The sequence below is a fragment of the Raphanus sativus genome, chromosome 7 (genome assembly GCF_000801105.2).
Source record: "Raphanus sativus cultivar WK10039 chromosome 7, ASM80110v3, whole genome shotgun sequence".
NCBI lineage: Eukaryota > Viridiplantae > Streptophyta > Magnoliopsida > Brassicales > Brassicaceae > Raphanus > Raphanus sativus.
This window is the reverse complement of record NC_079517.1, coordinates 21209385-21235389: the sequence shown is the minus strand read 5'-3', so window position 1 is coordinate 21235389 and position 26005 is coordinate 21209385. Positions and strand designations below refer to the sequence as shown.

Here is a 26005-nt window from a genome sequence, read left to right as displayed (position 1 = left end):
GGAGAGCTCTCACTTGCTGGAGCAGCAGATTCACCATCTTTTGTTGTTTTCTTCTCTTCTCCAACCTTTCCTTTACCCTTGGCTTTCACAATCTTCTCCAAGATCTCAGCATCTGTCTTCTCATCAACAATGACCACTTCATCATCCAAGTTGATGGCCACCTCCTCACCTTGTTTCTCAGCATCCTTGGTGAGGGTTACAGGAGTCAACTGCTTACCACTCCTAAGTGTGACAGCTTTTGCTTCCTTGGGGTTTTGATCAGATTTTCCAGGTAGAGATCCTGGCTGGCGATTCTGGTGGGTGCTCATGGAAGCAAACTGAGTCTCCAAATGCTTGACAGAAGAAGCAAGGTGGGAGAATTTGTTGTTGAGCTCATTGTAGCTCCCATCAATCTTGGAGTGAAGGTTCTTCAGCTCATAGCCCACATGCTTCTCACTTCTAGTCTGAGACTCCAAGATCTGTTTCAGTAAGGCATCAGTGCTGCTCTGTTGAGGGGCAGAGGAGCTAGGAGAGGAGTTTTGCTGAGGCTGATAGGTGCTCTGCTGGTTGTTTCGAGGCTGATAACCACTCTGCTAGGTGTTTGAATAGGGCTTCTGTTGGTAGTTGTTGTACTGAAAGTTGGGTTCCTTCTTGTACCAGCTACCATTACTGTTGATGAAACATAATTCTTCTTGCCCTTCCAAACCCTCAACCTCATTGACAGTAGGAGGTATCTCCTGGCTTGGGTTGCCAACAAAGTTCACATGCGCTTGTGTGGCCTTATCAGCAATGAGTTTGTCAATCTTCTCCTGAAGAGCCTTTATCTCATTCCTTGTTTTTTGATTGTCATCACCTCTGCTGCTTCTGTCATGGTCTCCACTGTAGACTGCATCACTCTTAGCCATGTTGTCAACTAGAGCCTCTGCCTCTTCCTCAGTTCTCCCCAAAAAGAACCCATTGCTAGCTGTATCCAGTCTGGCTCTGTACTTAGGAAGAGCACCTCTGTAGAATGTGCTCAGCAAGCTCTCCTTAGAGAATCCATGGTGTGGGCACTGAGCTTGGTAACCATTGAATCTCTCCCAAGCTTCGCTGAATCCTTCCAAGTTCTTCTGTTGGAAGCTGGAGATCTCATTCCTCAACTTAGCAGTTCTTGAGGTAGAGAAGAACTTCTCCAAGAATGCCCTTTTGCAGTCTTCCCAAGTGGTGATGGAGTCACTTGGTAGAGACTTCTCCCATTGACGTGCCTTATCCCCCAAAGAGAAAGGGAATAGCTTGAGCTTTAAGACATCCTCTGACACACCATTAGTCTTTGACATACCACAGTAGCTGTCAAACTTATCCAAGTGATCAAATGGGTCCTCCACAGCCAGACCATGATACTTGTTGTTCTCTATGCAGTTTAGCAGTCCTGACTTGATCTCAAAGTTGTTAGCAGCCACAGCTGGTGCTCGGATTCCAAGTCTAGGACCATGGATGTTGGGGCGGTCATAAGTGCCAATGGGGCGAGCTGGTCGCTGTTGAGGTCCATTGGGGTTCTGAGGATTTTGTTGTTCTTCCATTGCAGCTTCCAGTGGCTGCAGTTGAGCTTGTTGCTCTTCTTCTCTTCTTTTTCTAGCACACTCTCTCTCTAAAGCTCTGATGTCTGCGGCTCTTGGAACAAGGTTTGATGTACCCTTGCTCCTCAAGTTCATACACTTGAAAATCACAAAGAGGTGAAGAAGAGAATCAGTAACTTACAAAAATAAAAATGACTTAGTCTCAAGCAAATGACTAAATCTCAATGTTCAAATCAAACTCAGAATTTGGCAACGGCGCCAATTTGGCGTTAGGAGTTTTGAGGCTCCTAAGTCAAATGATAGTATAGTGGTAGTAAGTTGTCGAACCAATTCTGAGGGATTCAAATACAGAGAGAATGCAAGTATTTGCCTAATCTAAGTGCAATCAGTGAAATTGATGGTTTTTAAACTAAGACTAGAATGCAAGTAATAGAAATGATACTTTTAAGCTATTGGAAAGGAGAACTCATGGGTATAGGGATTTAGACCTTGGGTGATCAGGTTTCGAACAAAGGATGACAAATGAATCAATCAAACTATTAACCTTAAGCCTAGACACAATTCTAAGCAAGCTCTATGTCTAGATGAATGCTCATTTGCTAACATGTCTCAAACATCAAATGTCTTTGGTTGAATAACATGCAAGCAATCATTACTAACAAGTCTATTAGCTATCTTAGCATCTTTAACAACAAATCTCTTTGGCAAAGTACACTAAAAGCCTAGGAGAGTTGACTCAGGCATTTCATCAAACACCTTTTGGGTGGGAAATGCCTAGAGATCACCCTTTGAGTGGCCTACTCAAATGATGCATTATGAATACTCTACTAGCAAGGAACAAGAATGATCTACACTAAAACATCCTAGAACTAGCCTAATCACCCTTAATCTCCCTAACCCATGAATTCAAAAGGTGATTACTCACTAATCCCCATGATTCCTCTTAAACCCATGATGGATTTCAGATGAATCATATAGAGAAATAGAAGAGAAATCACAAGAACAATCACAAATCAAGCAAAAAAGAAATCTTTTTCTTAAGAGAGTTTGTGTTCTTCAATAGATCAAAGATTATCTGCCAAAAAGTGGCTACAACCTCCTTAAACATTAGGTTTTTCAGAGTAAAAACGTGCATAAGAAATTGCAAAAAGGTCCTTGAAAAATCATAAAATCGTGTAGCAAAAGGGGCTGGAGCGACCTTGGGGGGTCGCTCTGAGAGGTCGCTCCAGCCTCCATTTTTGTGTCTCCGGGCGATGAAAACGCGAGCTACTTAGGTGGGTCGCTCTGGTTGGTCGCTCTGGTTGGGAGCGACCTTGGGGGGTCGCTCCGGAAGGTCACTCTGCGGTTCTCGACCAGGATGGATATGCCTCTAGTAAATTGATCATAACTCCTTCATTACATCTCCAAATGACTTGAAACCACTTCCATTAGAAAGCTAACTCAATTTCCTGTGTCTCCACAAAATCTTAGCAACAGAAGATTTCTCTAAGGCCTCCATCCATGCTCATCTTTCACCTCCTTTTTGATCACTTTGCTTCCAAATGTCTCTAAGAACTCCATGTGGTGTTCCAATACCTGATAGAGACATATGTATGCCAAATGCAACCTAAACATGTCTAAATCCTAATCTATATGATGCAAATGCTTATGAATGAATGGTTAAAACAATGCAAATATGCAAGACATCACGTACGCAGAACCAATTCACCCTATAGATGAAGATTTGATCCCACCAGCCAATGTACTTAGTCAATTGTGTCTGCCACCCAAATATTGAAACAAAGTGGTAGACCGAAGATAAAGAGATACTTATCTGCAATTGAAAAAGCCAAGCGATTCAAGCGTAAACTACTAAGGAAGAAGAACCAAACAACAAGTACGATCAATCCAACTCCAGCGACAAAGAAAGGTAATAATCAGTTTTCACGTAATACATCAACAAAGAAACGTGGTCGTAATCAAGCACCCAGTACTCCAATAAAACAGAAGAAACCAATCTGCGGAGGACGCCATCAACTAATCCATCATCAAGAAAGAAACCAAAATACTCGGCAAAGATTACAGCACCAAGCACTACATCCCCCATGGTGAGAAAATGACTTTTCCAGAGTAGTCCAGCATCATAGAAACCAACTCAGGGTGCGGAAAAAAAAATCAAAGAAGCCAACTCAGGGTGCGAAAAACCAAAATCAAAGAAGGCAACGCTTTCCCAGTGAAGTCAATCAACAATGAAAGAGAAAAGACGGTATGTGTGTACCAAATGCAACAAAGACGGACATAATCAATCAATGTGCAAAGTAGCGACATTGTTGCTTGGGTGATATATATGGGTGTTCAGCTAATTAGTCACTCATTCAAGGGGAGTGTTGGTCAGTATAGCGTTTCTTTGTTGGAGTATTGTTGTTTTTCGTTGAGCTCACTACGGTTATTTTATTTTTCTGACTTGGTTTGTAATCGCTACTAATTTGATTTTTAGATTTGATGGATTTCATATTTACGAGGACTGTTGCTTGCGAATATACAATAAACTATTAAAATTGTTGGTTTATAAGCGGCAAGCGATTAATCAGCCTAAAAATGGCAATGGTTGTTGTTTACTTGCCATTAATCTGCTGGTAGCTTGCAAATACATTATCGTCTTGCCAATGTTTCTATTGGTTTCCTTTCAGGACTGCCAGCAAGCATAAAGTGCGAGAGGACATTCTGAAAGCTACAATAAATTTTTCAAAGTTTCAAGCGTAATTTTAATATTTTTTTAGCTTGGGCCAAGTGGTTGTGGTTCCCTTGCCCTCAGTCTATGTTTTCCTTGCGACATGACCTTTTAAAATGTGGTTTCCTTTAACCGATAATTTAATTTTTTAAAAAGAACAAAAGTCATCAAAATAACATAAGTGTTAAAATATTTAAAATAATTCTTTTGTGAATATACAATATACTATTAAAATTGTTGGTTCGTAAGAGGCAGGAGATTAATCAGCTTAAAGCTGGCAATGGTTGTTATTTACTTGCGATTAATCTGCCGGTTTCTTGCAAATACATTATCGCTTTACCAATGTTTCTATTGGTTTCCTTTCAGGACTGCCATGGAGCCAATGTGCGAGAGGACCTTCTGAAAGCTACAATAAATTTTTCAAAGTTTTAAGCGTAATTTTAATATTTTTGAGCTTGGGCCAAGTGGTTGCGATTCCCTTGTCATCAGTCTATGTTTTCCTTGCAAGAGGACCTTTAAAAGTGTGGTTTCTTTTAACCAGTAATTTAATTAGGAAAAAAACAAAAGTCATCAAAATTTATTAAGTGTTAAAATATTTTAATAATCCTTTTGTGAATATACAATAAACTTTTAAAATTGTTGGTTCGTAAGAGCCAAGGGATTAATCAGCTTAAAGCTGGCAACGATTGCTGTTTACTTGCGATTAATCTGCCGACCGCTTGCAAATACATTATCGCCTTGCCAATGTTTCTTTTGGTTTCCTTTAACCCGTAATTTAGTTCTAAAAAAATTAAGATTTAGAAGATTTCCATTAGAAGACTTACAGAAAAATACTTTATTAGAAGACTTTCTTATAAGTCTTCAGAATCAAAAAAAATTAACCTAATTGGTATTTTTTGTTTTCATTAAAAGAAAATTTACACATTCTATCTTTCATTCTCAAATGGCTGCAATAAAAAATGTAATATTTCTCACTTTAAAAGAACTTGAAAACATTAAACTTTATATCAATTTCTTATTTTTCTTAGGTATTTCTCACTAATTTATCATTGGAGGTTGTTCAGTACATGGTTCTTATATTTCACTACTTTAAAGATATATTTATAAAAATTTAATATGTATTTTTGTGTGTTTTATATGTTAGATTCTAAAAAGTTGTATATTCAACATAATATGACTGTTTTATTTATTATTTAAGCATACAAAAATTTGTTTTTGCAGTTTTTTTCCTGTTTTGATGCTATTTGAACGTTTTTGAATATGAAAGTTTTTTTTAGACTGAGTCAGAGTTAGGAAGATTTCTTAGAAGGCTTCTCGGACAACTTACTGAAAACTCTTCCGAAGTCTTCAAGAGTTTTCCGAAATCTTTTGAAGTCTTTCGAAATCTTTCGAAGTCTTCTGAAGTTTTTTGAAGTCAGAAGTGGCCTCAAGCTCCATTTGTAATAGTTATGTTTTTGGTTTGTTTTATGATTGTTATGTGTATTTTTTTTTTTAATTATGAATTCTTTTGTTATCTTGAAAAAGATGTTAATGAAAATAATTTGGTAAATACGTTGTTGTCTACAATATTATTTTGCCTAAAGTAGTTGACATTATTGAAGTTATTGATCTTACATAGCAAAAAAAAAACATTTAAACCATTATACTCACTCATACTGAAAATTTTAGTTAAATATATTTAAATTAAGGAAGAAAAATTCTAAAAAACTTAGTAAATTTCAGAACATGTCAAACAATACATAAATCTCACTGGGATAATTTTCAGAAGTCTTCCCTAAAAGTCTTCTGAAAAGTTTTCCCTTAACATTATCAATAACAAAAGACTTCTTAAAAAAATTCTTTAAAAATAATGAGAAAAAGACTTCTTAAACAAATTCTTTAAAAATAAAGAAAAAAGTTAAATTTGATCTCAGATTACTTCTTCACAGGTCTTTTCGGAAAATTCTCTAGAAGTCCTCTCTGAAGATTTAACGCGAACCAAGCGAAAAAATAAAAATTTAATTGGGAAATAAAAATTTAAGCGATAAACTTAAATCTAAGTGAAAAATAGTACTCATCTATTAATTTATCAAAATGATATCATTTTAGATAAATTCTATAAAATTAAAAATAATATTTTGGTAGATTCAAAATCTCATACCCGTGGACAAGTAAGAGCATTAGAATAAAGAAAATTTATTGTATAATTTTTGAACATTAACTGATATTTAATTTTTAGTTTAATCAAATACATATTATCAAAATTTTATTGTTTCAGTTTAATCAAATGAATATATAGTTATTTATGTTTTTAAATTTAACTTTAAAATCATTATTTTATAAATTTAAAATAACTATTATTAATTTAAATATTTACTTTATAGTATTACTAAAAATTGAAATATATTGTAAAAAATAGAATTTTGGGCTGTTTTACTTTGAGTTTTTATGTAGTTTAGTGTGGAATACATGATACTATATTACAAATAGACAAATATGCATTTTTCCCTTTGAAAAACACTCATCTATGTATTTGACAAAATAATAAAAAAAAAAAGAATTATTTGAAGAAATAAAAAAAAAAGTGTAGGAGAGAGGGAGGAAGTTACGTTATTGGCCTTGATGTACTAAAATAGCTGGAGAGCAGCCCTGGAGGTTCCTAAAACCCTAGCCAAGCCAAACCAAGCCAAGAGATACAGATACCCTAATCGATCTCTCTTCCTTCCTGGAGCGGAGAGAAAATGAGCGACGGTAACATGGAGGTTGAAGAATCACAGGTTTCTTCGAAAGTAAAGTCCCTGGAGACCTTAGCCGATGCTTCTTCTTTCTCAAGAAACCTATCGAAACTCTCATCGTCTTCCCGTCTGATCCCGACGAGTAAAGATTTTCACTTTTACTACAACTTCGATGAGTTCAAGCGACCCACCGACGAGATATCTTCGACCTCGCAGTCACTCGTTGAGACGATCGGTGATTCCGGGCAGGTTTTGGGGAAATCGATTAGGTTCCCCGGGGACATCGAAGAGGACGACGCCGATGATTGGCTCTGCAACGTGAACGATGAATTTCTGGAGAGGTTCGATGTTTCGATTGATGAGTTTCAGAGGGTACGGAAGAAGGAGGAAGAGGAGGATGGGTTTCAGATGGTTTATGGTAAGAAGAAGAAACCCATAATTGGTAGTAGTTCAGGGATTGATGTTAAAGTGGCTGAGAGGGATACTAAGAGCTTATCTGGCAAGGCCAAAGTTCCTTTCCATGTACCCACTATAAAGAAGCCCCAAGAAGAGTTTAACATTTTGGTTAACAACTCCAATCAACCCTTTGAGCATGTTTGGTTGGAGAGGAGCGAGGATAATCAGCGGGTTATGCATCCATTGGTTAGTCCTTTTCTTTTCTCTTTTTTTTTTTGAAAGAATTTGACTTTTGAGTGATTGCTTGAGGACGTGTCTTGTTTTGTTTCACAATTGACTTAAGCAACACCAGTTTCATGAATGAGAGAAATCCTTTTAATCTAGTGAAGCAATCGTTTCATTGAAAGAGTTAGACTAGATGTCTAGGCTGTCAGCATTTTGTTATATGTTTGTTATATACTATGCAGGAGAAACTTTCAGTGATTGACTTCGTTGGCAATATTGTAAGCGAGATGGAACCTGTTAAGCCCCTCCCTTTGGAAGAGACTCCATTCAAGCTCGTTCAAGATGTGAAAGATCTGAAAGATTTAGTTGCCAAATTGCGTACGGTTGAAGAGTTTGCGGTAATTTCTTTACTTGTTCTTTATTAGTGCGTTGCTTGACTATAAAGTCTGTTAGAGCTGTTAAGAAATTTGATAGTTACACTGAACTACCGGCGTCATAGTTACCAAGGCTGATGCCTCTCTACCCTTCTCTTAGAGTTGTTTTTTTTTCTTGCTCTGTTTAGGTGGATCTGGAGCATAATCAGTACCGATCTTTTCAAGGATTGACATGCTTAATGCAAATTTCCACCAGAACGGAGGATTATATAGTTGATACATTCAAGCTTCGTGTACATATTGGTCCTTACCTAAGGGAGATTTTCAAAGACCCTAAGAAGAGAAAGGTTTTTACCTGTGATGTATTAATTTTCTTTGTAGAAGGTTTAGAATATTTTCCTGCACTCTGAAATCTGTTTATTTAATTAGGTGATGCACGGAGCAGACCGAGATATTGTTTGGCTTCAAAGGGACTTCGGGATATATGTCTGCAATCTCTTTGACACAGGACAGGTTTGTTTTATTTTCACCAATGACTTCTTCCTGTGATGTTTCCTATCACACTAAACATAGGAGGTCCATTTTCCGTAATGTACACCTTTTGCTATATTGAAGACGAATGCTGGCATCTGAATTGAGTATCCCGCTTCCTCCTTTCTTTTCTCTTGGTCTGGAAATGGAAAATTTGAACTTTTCTCCCTTGCAAAGTACAGAGAACCAAGTTATTTGGAAGATATGTTTTAGTTGATTACACTATCTAGGGGACAACTAGAATGAATTCTAGCAACGCTAGATTTTTGATTCGTTTACACCCTCCTGACTTTTACTAGCTTATGGTATGTGTTTTCCAATACGCACAAGTCAATAGGTATAATGAAAAATGCTTAGGATTTCATATTGTGGTGATTAGGAAGCTAAAAACTTTTCATCGACTTTATATAGCTTTTCCCTCTTAAAAGTAGGGTGGTTTTGTCTTACTTATTCGCTTTTTTCAGGCGTCAAGGGTGCTAAATTTGGAGAGAAACAGCCTGGAGTTTCTTTTGCAGCATTTTTGTGGTGTTACAGCAAATAAAGAGTGCGTCATGAGGCCAATCTGTTTTCTTTTTCAGTTTTCACTCTCATCTTGTCACTTCTCTATCAACTTCTTTGTTCATTGCTGCAGATACCAAAATGCAGACTGGAGAATTCGACCCCTTCCAAAGGAAATGACAAGGTTTGTTCTTTTCTGTCCTGAGTCTTGTCACTACTGTTCTGGTATAAGTTTATTTGAGCTCACCTTTTCTTGGAATTCCGTGCAGATATGCAAGAGAAGATACCCACTATCTCTTGTACATATATGACGTAATGAGAGTAGAACTGCAAAGAGTGGCTAAGGGTGACCAGCATACAGACTCTCCCCTGCTTGAGGTAGTCATCATTAAACTACGCTAACAAGTCTTAATATCCATCTGCATTTTGGTTTCTACCCGATCAATATACTATCTCTCTGTTAGATTCCCACACTGGCCAAGTAGGAAGTACATTAAAATCTTGATGTCATAGCATTGTTTGTGGAAAATTATTTGTGGCCAAATGCGTTGGGTTTATATGGGTGGGTTATGTTGTCTTGTACGGTTTTCAGTGATCTCAATGTATATTAGCTGCCTAGTCTAAGTGATTCTCTAGTTTTGCAACATTCTTATGCTTTACTAACTCTGGGAGGGATTCATCTGTACATCATAATTGGTGGGTTTTATTGTATCGCGAGCTAGTAAAATTTCAGTGTTTTTATTGTATGTTAGCTGCCGTACCTAGGTGATTTCCTAAGTTTGCTACACTTTTATACTTCTGTAAGAGTAGATCTGGGAGGCATTCTTCATGCATTTAATTTTTTTCTGGCTGAATTGTCTTTAGTATCACTAGCAAAAAAAGTTCATCAACCACATGTTTTGGGAAATCATATTGTTATTATAATCCAGTAGATGTATAGCTCAGGACGAATATACTCTTTCATCCTCAAAGTTCTGACCATTTGACTTACTGTTTCTTATAGGTCTACAAGCGGAGTTACGATTTGTGCACACAACTATATGAAAAAGAGCTTTTGACTGAGAATTCATACCTTCACATATACGGGTTTGTTGCTTTTCCTTCAAAGAATCATTATAATTTAGTTTCGTTTTCTCTCAGCAGACAGGGTTTATGTGTTTCGTGCAAACCTGTTGAGCATTTATTTTGTTGCGAGTATTTTATGAATTGACTTCTCTTAAGCAAAGTTACATAAACACCGATGTTGTTTCTATTACCCTTGTATTTTGTCAGGCTTCAGGCAGCGGGCTTCGGGGCAGCTCAACTTGCCATTGTTGCGGTAATATATTATGCATCCTTATTCTGCTCTTGATTATACTAAATTGAGCTCATTTCAGATTTTCTGTTTTGTAGGGACTTTGTGAATGGCGTGATTACGTTGCACGTGCGGAGGACGAGAGTACTGGTTATGTTTTGCCAAACAAACTTCTTCTTGAAATAGGTATATAGCCTAGGTTTCGAATTTTCACTGAGTTGATTGTTCTCGTAGTTACTAACTTGGTCTAATGATTGCTATCATAACAGCCAAGGAGATGCCTGTTAGTGTTGCTAAATTGCGTCGGTTGTTGAAGTCAAAGCATCCTTACATCGAGCGTAATGTTGATTCTGTTGTCAGCCTCATTAAGCATTCGATGCAAAATTGTGCAGCATTTGAGTCTGCTGCTCTATCTTTAAAAGATGCGTCTCCTGGAACTGTAAGACTTTCTGTAAATCCATTTCTGTTTATATATAATTATAAGTGTGAGTTTTCAGTTTGAGGTCTATGAGCTAATTGAAAGCCGATTAGGGTATTTTAAATCCTCTGCTACTCAACGTCCAAATAATAAAGAGTCTAGCGTTGGAAGAGTTTAATTTCAAGGGCTAATTGTGGTTACCAAATTCCTAGTACTGAAACCTAACCGAATAGCTCGATATACTGCCTATTGCTGTAATGTTTTACTGTATGCTACATACCTGTTTGAAGATGTACTTCTCCTTTGTAGGTAATGGATACGAATATTGAACCTCTTAGTGAGAGGAAAGACATGTATATTCGCACAGAAGACGTAGCTTCTCCGAATCTGAAGGAAAATTCTTTGCAAGTTGAAAATAATATCTCTGGCCTGGTCACGGTCGCAGCAGATGCTAGTGAACGGAAGGGTTTAGGGACAGGCTTGTTTGGTTCATCAGCTAAGGTAACAACTAGTTATTTCTTTTGTCGGTACTCTTTTGTAATCCGTGCCGTAGTCACAAAGACCTTTCTGTTACTTATTAGGTTCCTGCAGCTGTTCTGATCTCTAAGAAACCAAGCAGTGGTTTAGGAGCATTACTGGGAAGTTCAGCCTCGAAAAAGAAATTTCGAACGGATAAGAACGTAAGTTTGTTTAACTGAGAACTCTAGAGTTGGTTTCAAATGCAGAATGATTGATAAAAAAATGTTCTCAGGTGAATGAAGAGGGGAAGCTTGAACAGATACGATCATCTGTAAACCTGCAATTCCATTCTTTTACGGACAAAAGTTCTGACTCAAAGTCGGCTCCTGAAGAGTTGTCGACTACTCTGCCAGCCTCTATTTCCAAGCAACATGGTGTGACTGTGTCTAAAGATGATTCAGAAGAAGCTTCAGAAATTGTTGGTACTTCTGATAGAGTTTCAGATGCCGAAGTATCTTGTTTTGAGACAGAGAATGTTATACTGTTGGATGATGGTGGTGAGAAGGAAGTTGATGCGGAAGATGAACCAATGTCCCTCTCCGAGTTGTCCACAAACTTTCAGAAATGCTTCAACTCCATGAATAAGAGCAACAATAAGGCCCAAAAGCCCGAGTTCTTAAACATAGAACCGTTTGATTATGAAGCTGCAAGAAAAGAGGTGACATTTGGAGAAGGACAGAAGGGAAGACAAGGAGGAAAGAAAGAAGGTGGGTCAAAAGCAGGAGGTCAGAAGAAGGGGTCTGCTCCGGAACAGTCAGAGTTTGGGCAAGGAAAACGCCGTCAAGCCTTTCCAGCATCCGGGAATAGAAGTGCAACCTTCAAGAATTAGGCCCTCCAACTGAATCTAATCAATGACCTGATCTGCGGACAGTCGGTTTTGATTACAATTCATTGACTGTGGTCAATGGTGACTTTTGTTTTACTCATTTTCTTTGTCTACTTCAGATTTCCCCATTTTTATGGGACTTATGGATACAAACTCTTTGGTTTGAAACATCAAATCTGATTCATGGTCAAATTTTCGAACAGATGGTCAAATTATCGATCACTTCAACTAGCGATTGTCCCCTTGTCATTTCACTAAACATACATTTATGTCTAAACCAATAACGTCCGATTATTTATTCAATTATTTATTGAAACCTTGGAGAATTGCATTTAAATCAATGGAAATTCTGCGAGGATCACAAAAGCTGACATTTCCGATTCTCTCAAGTATCTCAACGTTCCTCCCTCCATTAGTTTTACTAGCTTCTGTGTTATGTGTAGTCCCAAGCCTTCCCTAGATGTATCTTTCCTTAAAGGCTGAAACATCTCTCGTACCAGATCATCAGGCAGTCCCGGTGCCGGGTGTATTATCCTGAACTCTAGCTCCACTCTCTTCATTCTTTTCCCTATAGCTTCTATCCGTGACATTACCTTAAATGATACGCACAACCCCTTCAATGCAGAAGTGAACCGTATGCTGCTTGAGAGTGTCTCTGCAAGGATTTGCTGAAGCCTTAAGGAATCTCCATACAGTCTCATTAACGAAACTTCGTGAGGATAATCGCAGATAATCTGCACTTTACGTTCTATGCTCAGCTCCATCACTTGTTTTACAACTGCTTCCAGGGATTCCTCAAGGCTGAATTCGCTGCAACCCAGCTGCACATACCTGATTTAAAGACATCAACAAACAAAAAAAAAAAAGAAAACAGAAGATTCAAGAAATAGTAACAAATCCAACCAGAACAAAAACAAGAGTCCAGGCTACAGTAGTACCCATCCTCGATTCCCTCTATGTCTGAGTCGCTTATGACTTTGGCTAACTGCTCCCTGCATGACACGCTTGTACTCAGGAGCTGCTTTTGTTCTTCATTTAATCCAGATGAATGTAGAAAATCTTGAAGCAAGGATATTGCTTTTTCTGGATTCGCCACTTGTTGGCGGAGATATGCCATCTTATTGACAGCGCAGGCCACTGCCTGCTCTGATATTCGCTGAACCTGTAGAGCGTATTGGAGTTCTGGACTAGGTACTTGCAGAAAGCATAAAACCCCTGTAACTTTTCCCTCGATATCAGTCCTTTTGTTTGCCGAAAGCAATGCCTCGATGAAGCTACCATCACGATGGTAGAAGCCAAACAAAAGCTTCTCTATGTTATCCTGGCCAGAACTCACAGCATTTAAAGCTATTCTGAGTTTAATTAACGTGTCATGGTCTTGAAGGCGACAGCATGAATCATTTGAGGTGAAAACCTCTCCAAGAAGCATTCTATTGACAGCTTCTTCTCTCTTTATACCAGAGAGCTTCTGCATGGCGTCATTCCACTCTGAGCATAACCCATTCTCGGTGGTCATAAAAATTGGTGGGATCAGTGTTGAAGGGCTCCACATGATTCTGGCGTAATCTCCTTGCACGCGGCTATACTTCTCAATAAGCGTCTTCTGGCCTGTAACATCTTGTCCAATGAAGCACACACCAAGAACATTATTCCTTGTATCTCTGCTACAGCAAGTGTTGACGACTAATTCAATAGGACTGCTTTTCCTTTTAGGACCAAATGCTCTGATCCTGATCTCGGCGCCACGTTCTTCGCTACCTATTATGTATTATGAACACAATGCACAGATGAATGAATATAAAAACTAAATACAAAAGAGAATCGGAAACAACACAAACGACATTTGCTTCCAATGACTGACCTTGGAGAGCCAATGCTAACATGTTCTTAATGGTTATTGCAGAATCATCTTCAACGATATCTGATACAGGTTTGCCTATTGCTTGTTCAACAGCCAATCCAGTCACCTCAGCCGCTTTTGAATTCCAACCGTTTATAACACCAGAGGCATCAACTGCAAAGATCGGAACAGCAGCTGTGTCAATCAAGCGCACCATTTCGTTCACAATAACACACATTTCATCCACCTTCTGGACTCTATTATTATCCACAAACGGCACATCCACAACAGTCTCTGGATGCTCCTCTTGCAATGAACCTTTTATTATCAGCTGCAGAGAATTGATTGCATCCATTTCCATGTCATCCCAGGGCATACTTTTCCACCGGACTATCTCCATAAAAGCCTTGAACGAGGATCTAGGATGCATCCTTTTACCATCTCTGTCATCAGGATCATGTCTTGCACCACCCCACTTGATCTGTTTTGCAGTGCCAGACCGGAACCAGAAAAGGAATACCTTTTGGGTTATATGTACGGCAGCCATTCCACAGATTGACTCCCCGAGGACGGAAGCATCCGGATAGCCAGCCTCCATTAGACTTTCAGTGGTAAAGCCACTGTTTCCTCCTTGAATTTTGAGAACCCAATCGATTATATCTCTAATTTGTGTCTCTGTAGGAGTAACCCCTAAAGACCAGAGCTTATCTCTGTAATAAAGAGCTGCTCCATCACATTTAACAAGATCCATTATATTTGGAGACTGAGTGACTATACCTATAGGTGCATTGCGAAAAAGCATGTCACATAGCACACTCTGAGTTTGCAGAATACGCTTCTCTTTCAACAGAAGAGCTGATTCCGCTTCCTTGTTGATCTGCACGCCAAACACCTGAGTCAAGAACTCACAGGCATATCTCAGAGGAAACGGGACGACCCTGGGACTTGCGTGATGACAAACCACTAACCCCCATAAGGTTCTGCCTGTCTGTAAATCTCTGTTCATTTCATCATTACCACTACCATTGATTGTTACGGACATAACAAGAGATGCCACTGAGCCCATATTACTCATGTACTGTGCGTGACAACCATGAGGAGCTCTCAGAGTAGATCCAAAGAGACTAATCGGCTGTGAGAGACTCTTGTCCTGGACTACTTTAACTGGAACAGACGAACAATCACAAATCATCCTAACCTTGTTTCTCATAAAGAGATATCTAGAGGCTTGTGGTATATCAGTAGCGGAGTAATGCAAGCCAAGATAAGGTTCCAAGTCTACCTTACAGCACTCAGCAATCACTTCGCCATGCCCATCTTCATGGAACTTATAAACCATCACCCTATCGTAACCGGTTAACTCACTAACTTCCTTGACTAAAGCATCACAGAGCAAGGACATATTCCCACTAGGCAACCCCTGCAACCTCGAAATGGACTTAGCAGCGAGCTTGTATGATTTCAAGGCACCAGCAGCAGTCACTGGCACCTCATCAGGACTCACAGGCTCCAAATCAATAACAAGACCTTGTTCAATACGATGGAGGATGGCATAAAAAGGCTTACCTGAAGTCCTGCAGTGAAGCGTGATAGGATTCAGAATACTAATCTCACCAAAGTCAGCAGCTTTCTGCAACGCAGAAGAAGCTTGAGACTGAAACAGTGATCGCACATCAGTACCAATACTCAGAGCTGCTGCTTCACTACGTTGCTCCATACTTGGGACAGTATGTGGAGTCAAACCCAACATCTCTTGTGTGTTCTCACTGAAGGCAATTACTTTGAGGGTTCTGTCATCAACAACGATTAAGCAACCAAAGGGCTGAATCAACATCCCTCTCTGAATCTTGTGTAAGTAAGCTGAGACATCTGAAGAAGAAGGGATGTCGTCGGTCGGCATGTTCACGTTAATTGAAGCTGAGTAGTCGAATAATCGCGCGGATTCCTCGAATTTCCCGTGGAGCTTTGCATCAGCGAGGACTTGTGAAGTAACTCGAGAGTTGTTGTTTCTGGATCGACTTGAACAGCTTCCAGAATTGCTACCTGATGACATTTTCTTCTTCCCTTTCTTCTACTCTGATAGGATTTCGTTTCCTCCTAATTGTTTCAGAGTTTGCATCTTTGGTTAGTCTGAATCGAGTCACCACTGAGTGGAGAAGAAATGGGAGGTAGATTCTTTCATTAAACGGCATCTATCTTATTAAAATAGAAACATTACAACTTATTCTAGGTGGATTTTTAAGTTGGACATCACATTTTTATTAATAGCCTAACCTTTCATTTAAACATTTCCTAAAATAGTTTAATATAGCCTGTTTTACATTTCACCCATCGTAACATTTACACCCATATATCTTATTATAATTTGACCCATATATTTTATTATATCTATTTTATTATAAGTTTTACGTAAAACGACACAACCGACCTGACATGGTCGTGAGATTCATTATAGCGAGTCCGACAATATATAGTTTCATAACAAACTCTATACTAAGTTGGTGTTAGTAAAGATAAATTGGGCACTGTATAGTTTATCTTTACTAATAACATATATCTTATTATAAGTTTTACATTATAAATGTTACATTTATCTATCTTATTATACGTTACACATTAGACATCTATTAGACAAAACATCTATTTCTATTTTTATTATATGCTAGCAACGACACTGTATAATAAAACATTTGATTTTCTAATTTGTAATAAACCCAAGGTGCTTTTTTAAATTGAATATATTTCCGTATCTATCTTATTAAAATAGAAACATTACAACTTATTCTAGGTGGATTTTTAAGTTGGACATCACATTTTTATTAATAGCCTAACCTTTCATTTAAACATTTCCTAAAATAGTTTAATATAGCCTGTTTTACATTTCACCCATCGTAACATTTACACCCATATATCTTATTATAATTTGACCCATATATTTTATTATATCTATTTTATTATAAGTTTTACGTAAAACGACACAACCGACCTGACATGGTCGTGAGATTCATTATAGCGAGTCCGACAATATATAGTTTCATAACAAACTCTATACTAAGTTGGTGTTAGTAAAGATAAATTGGACACTGTATAGTTTATCTTTACTAATAACATATATCTTATTATAAGTTTTACATTATAAATGTTACATTTATCTATCTTATTATACGTTACACATTAGACATCTATTAGACAAAACATCTATTTCTATTTTTATTATATGCTAGCAACGACACTGTATAATAAAACATTTGATTTTCTAATTTGTAATAAACCCAAGGTGCTTTTTTAAATTGAATATATTTCCGTATACTCTTATTTGAATAACAAAAATATCAATCTATAGTAACAAAATATCGATTTTAGAAAAACATTTTCCCCAAGTTGAGTTTTCTATCCCTAAATCTCTGTTACAATCAAATATCAAATATAAATATTTAAAAATCTTGGTCATAATCAAATATGGAAAACCCCTTCTCCAAGTTTATTCTATTATTTAAAGATTATGGTTTCAATAAAATCGGGATCAATTTATAGTTACAAAAAATCGATTATATAAATTTTTTTTCTCTAAGTTGATTCTTCTACTATAAAATCTCTGTTACAATCACATATGGAGATTAAAAAATATCGGTCAAAATCAAATATGGAAAACCACTTCTCCAAATTTATTTTACTATACCTAAAATCGATATTTCAACTAAATTGCAATATTTTGTATTTATTACACCTAATTTTTTTAATCCCACTAAAATATGTCCATAAATAGTAGTCTTCGTATTCATCATTCCACATTCACAAAAAACTCCCAAAAATCACAATGTCGAAACCAAGCACTCCAGTTCTAATTAATGGCGTAAAACCTCTCAGAGCCAATTGGAGAATTCGAGTTAAAGTGCTTCATTGTTGGAAACAAAACACACCTTATGGAGGAGACACATTAGAGTGCATCCTTGCTGATGAAACTGTAAATATTGTTTATAGTTTGTGTTTATAAACCATTTTCTATTACTGATCTAATGCATTTTTTCTGCTTTGTAGGGTGTAAAGACAGAAAATAAAAACACTTACGAACGAACATCTCAAGCCTCAAAGACAATGTATTAAGAAATATAGTTTTGTTCTCTTTACCAATCATGTCGATTCTTCAAAGCTAATGGATTCTCTTTCACAAGCTTTTTCACCGTCACCAACTATCATCACCAGCTTTTTCACCGTTAACACATTTATATTTATATTCTACCTTCAGAAAATTTTGAATACATGCAGTTCCAATCAAATAAAATCACTCAGCAAGACTAAAGGGGGGTGTATTCAATTTAACATTTGATTTGATTTGATTTTTAATGAAGTTTCAGATGATTTCAATAAGTTGCAGAGATTTAAGTGATTTTTGTCAAACTACTCTAGAATATCACCTAAAACTATGAGATTTGGGTTTTAATATTTTTAACTAAGAAACTTCACCCAAACACCCTAAAATCACCTGAAAATTTTAAAACTCGATAACTTAAAATATTTTCAATAACAGTGGATTTCAAAGTACTTTACGAAATATCAAGTTCAATAACAGTGGATTTTAAATGAGTTTTTGAAATTCATGTTTGAATAACAATGAAATTGTCAATTTAATACAAATCACCTAAAAGTCTCAATACAATACACCCCCTAAGTATTATACAACTTAAAACTATTTAATTTAAAATAATTTACACCGTGGATTAAAATTTCGTGAAGCAAACAATAAACCCGCCCGCCCGGGCGGGTCATGATCTAGTGCGTTTTATACCTGGATACAGTGAACTGTGTGGCGTGTAGAAAGAACCATGGACCACCAAAAGTGTTCTCGCCTCTTCGTCCCAACTATATTAATAGACTAGATTTTTAACTCCCTCGATAACATGTACTAGATCTCGACCCGCATAACTGTACATAATTTTTTTTTATATATGTGATTACTTGATTTACATGCTGGTATATAATTTTAGTGTTTATCATATTATTAATAGTTTATTATAATATTTTTAAACACAACAATTTTATAGTTGGCATGTATTTATTTATTTTGTTTTAAATTGTTAGTGATATCTCTTTTATTAATATATGAACACTAATTGAAACCTTACATTATGTGATATTTACGACAAAATCCATTCAAGTTTTTTTTAATAGAATGTTAAATTTTATTCAAAAGAAAAGACTTTTTACATTTTGTTTATCTGTTGATCATAATATAGAAAAACTATAGCCAAAAAGAAAACTTTTTTTTATCTAGAAGCAAACTAAAAAGCCATTCCATCTCCGTACTCCTTCCCTCCCTTTCTTCGAATAACCGTAAACTGGTTCCTCATATTTTTATCCAATCTTCTGATCAATAGTGGAGCAGGAGCTATTGTTTCTCCATGCCTTCTTCTATTTCGTTCCTTCCAAACCATGTGTATAGTTGATTGGAACATGTATCTTGCGATAAAGAGCTTTGTCTTGCTCCAACTCGAGGCTCCTGTAATGAGACCAACCAAAGCATCCCAATTTACAGTGTATTGGTCTTTAAGTACACCCTTCATGAGAGCCTCCCAAACTTGCGCTGAATAGGGACATTCAAAGAATAGGTGGCTTAAAGTCTCCAACGGCTCTTGGCATAGTATGCAGGACGTATCACTATTTCCATTCCATCTCAACATTCGATCCCCTGTCGTTAATCTCCCACGCATAGCGACCCAAGTGATGAAAGAGAACTTTGGCGTTGCATAATCGAACCATATAGCATGGTACCAATCACAAAGAAGATGCATTTCTCTAATACAAGACCAAGTTCCTTTAGTAGAGAAAGTTTTCTTGTATTTACCTTTCTCATTTCTCCACAGTGAAATGTCATCTTCTTGTACCCAGTTTTTCTTTAAACTTCTCAATCTCCATCTCAGTCTTATTGAATATTTGCACTCGATGACATCTTCTTCTGTGATGCATACTATCCTCCACAGTTGCATTAGTTGGTATACGCATATCAATGTAGCTTCCATTTCTCACAACATCCTTTAAACATCCCAAACAGCTCCACTTTTCATGCCAAAAAGAAGTAGTCCTTCCACTACGAACCTCCACCCTGTAAAACTCTTGTGCTCTCTCTCTCTCTACATTTTAGAATCTTCCTCCACATCCAAGAACCACTTTGAGTATTCTCTTTGATCGTCCAGAAGGAGCCTTACGGATAAGGTAGAATTTGATCCAGTTAACCCAAAGCGAGTTTGCAGATAAAATTCTCCAAACCAGTTTGAGACAACAAACCTGATTTACTTCTTTCAATGGCCTCAGTCCCAAGCCTCCTTCTTGCTTTGTTTTGCATATATCAACCCAAGATATCTTTTCCTTCCTTCCATTTAAATCAGGACCCGACCAAAAAAATGCAGAGCAGATTCTCTCTATCTCTTGAATACAACCACTTGGAAGCCTGAAAGCTGCCATCCAAAAATTTGTGAGACTCCTTATAACTGAATTTATCAGCTGCAGTCTCCCAGAATAAAATAGAAACCTCCCCCTCCATGAACTTATTCTCTTTCTTATCTTCTTGACTAAAGGAAGAAAGTCAGTTACCGTCATGTGTTTTTTTAACAATGGTAATCCAAGGTAACGCACAGGCAGCTTTCCTGTGGCAAACTGGAATTGTCGTAAGATCTCTTCACCTCTCTGATCTGCTCCAGCCATGAACAGCACTGACTTTTCTCTGCTTATCTTAAGGCCACTCATTTTATTAAACTCTTCGAAGACCTTAAGTATACCTTCAATCGACTTCCTTGTGCCATCAGCAAAGATCATTAAGTCATCTGCAAAACAAAAGTGGGTGAGCTCAATGTTTTTACAGCGCGGATGATATCCTATCTTCCCCTGTTTGGTTGCTTCATCCAACATCTTTGATAGGACATTCATACATATCACAAATAGATATGGAGAAAGAGAGCATCCTTGCCTTAACCCTCTTTTACTCTGAAAATAGCCAGCAAGTTCCCCATTGACTTGAACTGAGAACGAGGCAGAGGTGATACAGCGCGTTATCCAGTTAATGAACTTTGCTGGGAAACCCAATGCCTGCAGAGTGTTGATTAAGAACTCCCACTGCACAGAATCAAACGCCTTTGATATGTCAATTTGCATTGCACATCTTGGGAATATATCCTCTTTGTGATAGTCCTTAACCAGTTCTGTAGCTAGCAACACGTTTTCCATCAACAACCGCTCCTCTATAAACGCAGACTGGTTCAATGTGATGAACTTGGGAAGTATAGCCTTTAACATGTTTGCAACAATCTTGGATATAATCTTGTAAAGCACGTTGCAACAGAAAATCGGACGATAACCCTTCATCATTTTCGCTTCTTCTTTCTTTGGAATTAGAGCCAATATTGTCGAATTTAATCCCTTGGGAAGAAAACCCGTAGCAAAAAATGATTGAACCCCCATAGTCACTGTGACACCCCCGATCATAAATGACCGAAAATGACACTGTCGTTGTTCCCTGAAAGTCAACCCGAGGTTCTCTGAATAAATCCGATCACCTTAGATTAACAAACGGAGAACACCGACGCTCCTATCGAATATCACTCTAGGCTTTTCAACCCGACAAGCAATACTCAATAGTTGGTTCGTCCCGGACAAGGACTAGTAACATATGAGAACTCGTAATTTATAAACATTCTTTTATACATTATTTATTTATTTTTAAACATCTTACAAACCGTTATAGTTTTAACGTACGGCCTATCGCCCAACAACGTTTTACAGTAATATACAACATAAGGTTCGTTGCAAGGACAACAAAAACTACCGCTGATTACGCCGTTCCTTCTAGTCAAAAAGAGTAAGTCTCCCACCTAGTGGTTACCTGCACACATGAATGAGTCGTGAGTAAAAATACTCAGTGAATCTAGAATCACAACACAAAATATAAATCATCCACACAAGCAATCACAATAATGCATAAGTATGATTATGCAAGTACTAGTACATATTCAATCACTACATGAATCTCATCCTATACATCACTACATATCCCCCGTCCTTAACTCAATATTATAAATATATATTTATAGGCAGATGCTAAACCCGAAACCACAAAAGGCTAAGAGCTTAGCGGGTAATAATAAAAATAATTAAAATTCATCTCCTCAGATAATCACTTGATGAATACCCGACACTGGATCGTCACCCAGTACACGGCCCTAGTCTGCAATACCGTAACTCCGTGTCTTCGTACATCTTGAAACGTCACGTGAACCACGTACGATCAAGCAACGGATCTTCATATTACGGGGATATTTAAGTAGTGAGTTTTAACAGGACTTCATATGATTATTACTTACATACTTAACTACATGAATGTATATATAATTATTACTTAAGAACAAATACAAGTCACATATAACCTACATGAACACTTCACAGATTTTTTTAAAGAATAATTAGATAACATCTACTCATTCGTGACTTTTCACTGCAGATAAATCATGCTACTCTCAAACATGATTTATTATCCTACTATCTAGACTCACCTCAAAATAAGTCTTGAAACTGATCTCAAACAAGCTGAAGGAACCAAAGGAGTACACGGGTACAAGGACGATTGGAGTGAGACAGCAAGACTCGCAAGCAGCTGAACAAAACAGAACAGAAGCACTAGCTTTAGATACTCAGTTCGGTTTTGAAGATGAATTTTAAATAAATCTTATCAGCTCAGTTCAGGACAAGGCTAATCAGTCCAGTTCAAGTGGAATTCAGACAATAATCAGATCAGTTTAGAATTAATATAATCAGTTCATAACATATGAGCTAATTATTCCAGAAACTGATTTAATCTGAAACTCATAAAACTGAACCCATAATACTTTAAACACTGATCCAAGATCAAAGCTTCACTGATTAATATCTGGCTATGATCAAGACTTGACTGAGGCAAGAAGATTAAGCTTACCACAACTGACTAAAAGAAGAACTCAGATGATCCTTTCCCTTACTGAACTTGCAACTGAACTGATCTAAAAAAACACAGAAATCAAAATCTGTTCCTCACAAAAACAGAACAAGGTCTAGGGTTTACTCTGGATTCTCACCTTCTGATCTTCTCTAGAGAAAAGAACTAAGATAGAGGATGAAAGAAAATCTTCCAGGGTCTTGTCTATTTTTTCTATGATTTTTCCTCTGATTTTTCTTCACTTTTTCTGTTCTTTCTCACTGTTTTCTCTCTGCAATTTTTCTTTCTCTGATGAGTTTTGTTTCTTCACGTCAGGGAGGGAGAGAGGAAAGTGAAGAGTAATCATCTAATGGCAAGATAAGTGTTCTCGAGTCTACACCAGGCTTGATGATCATATGACAGCTGGCCTTGATTCATAATCATCCACTAAACAGTTCACTAATTCCTTCCTTTGAAGAAATCTCTCCCAGCCACATGATTTATTTTAATTAATTAAACAAGTAAGCACACTGCTTGTGACTATCATGTGTTTATTATTATTATTTTTTTAATGGGAAGGTCATTACATTCTTCCCCTCTCAAAAGAATTCGTCCCCGAATTCTCAAAATATAACTATGCACACTTCACTGGACGAGCGGGGCATCTGAGAAGAACTCTGGGTAATCAGCTCTGAATTTATCTTCATCCTCCCATGTGACAATAACTCTTTGACCCTTGCCCCAAAATACTTGAACTTGAGAAATCTCCCGTTTCCTTAATCTCTTGATATGACATTCTCCTATCCGCAAAGGACCTTCAGGATAGGTGAGATTTGGTTGCAATTTCTCTGGTTGTTGCGGCTCGACCATATTGGGATCTGGTATATGCTTACGCAACATCGATACATGAAATACCGGATGCATAGGCATATCAGGTGGAAGTTCAAGGTGGTAGGCTACTTCTCCAATTTTAGCAACAATTCGGTAACGACCTATGTAACGGGTTGCTAATTTCCCAACTTTTCCGAATCGTTCCTTTCCTTTCTGTGCAGCTACTTTTAAGAAGACTAGATCATTTACTGCAAAAATGACTTCTCTTCTGCCGCGGTCGGCGTACTTCTGCTGACGGTCTTGAGCCTTCTTCATATTTGCTTGAATCACTCTTACTTTTTCAGCAGCCTCATCTACAATTTCTGGACCAAGCATCCTTCGCTCCCCAACTTCTGCCCAACACACGGGTGTTCTACAAGGTCGACCATACAATGCTTCATACGGTGACATACCGATACTGGAGTGGTAGCTATTTTGTATGAAAATTCTATCAGCGGCAAAAACTTATCCCACGGACCATTCCAATCAAGGATACACAACCTCAACAGATCTTCTAGGGTTCTGATAGTTCTTTCGGTTTGACCATCGGTTTCCGGATGAAACGCAGTACTCATATGCAGATCAGTTCCCAAAGCTTGTTGAAAAGCTCGCCAAAATTTAGATGTAAAGCGCGGGTCTCGGTCTGAAACTATATTTGCTGGTACTCCATGAAGCTTTACAATTTCTTTCAAATACAACTCTGCTAACGTCTCCACTTTATCTGTGAGTTTCATCGGTAGGAAATGAGCAGATTTGGTAAGACGATCGACAATTACCCAGATTGCATCATTCCCACGGCCTGGCGCTCTAGGTAAACCAGAATAAAGTCCATCACCACGGCATCCCATTTCCATTCAGGGATTGGTAGACTTTGAAGTAAGCCACTTGGAACTTGATGTTCGGCCTTTATATGTTGGCAAGTCTGACACTGAGAAACCCATAATGCAACATCTCTCTTCATCCCTGGCCAGTGGTAATACCTTCTGATATCTCGGTACATCTTCGTGCTTCCGGGATGGATGCTCAAAAGAGAATGGTGTGAGGTTTTTAGAATCTATTCTCGAAGTCCTTCTCCTTTTGGAATGGTTACTCGACCATTGAGTAATAAGGTTCCATCACTCGCAACTTTATATCCACCAAAATTGCCTTCATTCAACTGCTCTCGGATCCTTTTCAGGTTAACATCTCTTATTTGACATTCGCGGATACGAGTAAGTAAACCGGCTTGGCTCACTGCTTGTAATCCTAAAGGTTCTCCTTCCTCTCCTTCTAAGGTCGCCAAACTAATCATCTTGAATTCTGCTTCAAGGTTCTGGAGCTCCTTTTCGATATCCACATCAACTCTCCTTTGCTCAAAGCATCATCAACGACATTTGCTTTTCCTGGATGATATAGAATTTGCATGTCGTAGTCAGCTACAAACTCCATCCATCGTCTTTGCCTTAGGTTCAAATCAGGTTGAGTAAAAAGATACTTCAGGCTTTTATGGTCGGTGAACATTTGGATCTTCTCACCATATAAATACGATCGCCAAATTCGAAGTGCAAACACAACTGCAGCCATCTCCAGATCATGTGTTGGATAGTTTAATTCATGCTTTCTTAGTTGCCTTGATGCTTAGGTGATTACCCTATCGTCCTGCATCAGCACACAACCTAAACCAACATGAGATGCATCTGTATACACTGTGTACGGTTGGCCAGGCTTAGGCAAAGCTAAGATAGGTGCAGACGTTAAGGCTTCCTTCAACTTGTCAAACGCTTATTCGGTTTCTGTACTCCACTCATAGCAAACACATTTACCAGTAAGACAATTCAGTGGTTTTGATATGCTTGCAAATCCTTGAACAAATTTCCGGTAATAGCCCGCCAATCCAAGAAAACTACGAATCTCAGTAATAGAAGTTGGACGTGGCCATTCTTTAATATCAGCTATCTTTTCTTGATCAACAGCAACTCCTTGCTCTGACACTCGATGTCCTAAGAAGCCAACTTCTCTTTTCAAGAAACGACACTTGCTGAGCTTTCCAAAAAGCTTTTGATCTCGTAGACGGTCGAGAATCAAGCGTAGATGCTCCCCGTGTTATTCTGCACTTCGGGAATATATAAGAATATCATCAATGAATATGATAACAAACTCGTCCAAGTAATCCCGAAACACTTCATTCATCAAACGCATAAAGGCAGCCAGAGCACTTGTAAGACCAAAAGGCATTACTACGAACTCAAATTGTCCATAGCGTGTCCTAAAAGCAGTCTTCATAATGTCGGTCTCGGAAATCGGAATTTGATGATAACCCGAAGCCAGATCAATCTTT

At 37.8% G+C, this 26005-nt stretch overlaps 3 protein-coding genes and 1 non-coding gene across 5 annotated transcripts; 2 read left to right on the top strand and 2 right to left on the bottom strand.

Moving 5' to 3' along the window:
* Window positions 1–1014: 1014 nt before the first annotated feature.
* On the top strand, window positions 1015–1121 carry LOC130498168 (small nucleolar RNA R71). The gene has a single exon (XR_008937090.1). It is a non-coding gene; the product is annotated as a small nucleolar RNA R71 (small nucleolar RNA).
* Window positions 1122–6865: 5744 nt separating this feature from the next.
* On the top strand, window positions 6866–12271 carry LOC108817326 (protein RRP6-like 2). 2 transcript variants are annotated; one of them, XM_018589986.2, is made up of 14 exons: window positions 6867–7601; window positions 7823–7978; window positions 8143–8301; window positions 8384–8467; window positions 8950–9029; window positions 9117–9167; window positions 9253–9361; window positions 9987–10069; window positions 10256–10301; window positions 10376–10463; window positions 10547–10716; window positions 11005–11196; window positions 11277–11375; window positions 11447–12271. In XM_018589986.2, the coding sequence occupies exons 1-14, from the start codon at window positions 6966–6968 to the stop codon at window positions 12041–12043; spliced, it is 2550 nt and encodes an 849-aa protein (XP_018445488.2). In that variant the 5' UTR covers window positions 6867–6965; the 3' UTR covers window positions 12044–12271. The 2 variants fall into 2 exon arrangements, with proteins under 2 accessions (XP_056846807.1, XP_018445488.2); XM_056990827.1 differs by having other exon boundaries at window positions 6866–7601; window positions 8950–9167.
* A 42-nt stretch (window positions 12272–12313) lies between these two features.
* LOC108817325 (phytochrome C) lies at window positions 12314–16061 on the bottom strand. The gene is made up of 3 exons (XM_018589985.2): window positions 13902–16061; window positions 12979–13798; window positions 12314–12871 (listed from the first exon to the last, which is right to left on the bottom strand). The coding sequence occupies exons 1-3, from the start codon at window positions 15931–15933 to the stop codon at window positions 12373–12375; spliced, it is 3351 nt and encodes a 1116-aa protein (XP_018445487.1). The 5' UTR covers window positions 15934–16061; the 3' UTR covers window positions 12314–12372.
* Window positions 16062–19159: 3098 nt separating this feature from the next.
* On the bottom strand, window positions 19160–19897 carry LOC108815768 (uncharacterized). The gene has a single exon (XM_018588263.1). It carries the CDS (start codon window positions 19895–19897, stop codon window positions 19160–19162), a length of 738 nt encoding a protein of 245 aa, XP_018443765.1.
* Window positions 19898–26005: the final 6108 nt, after the last annotated feature.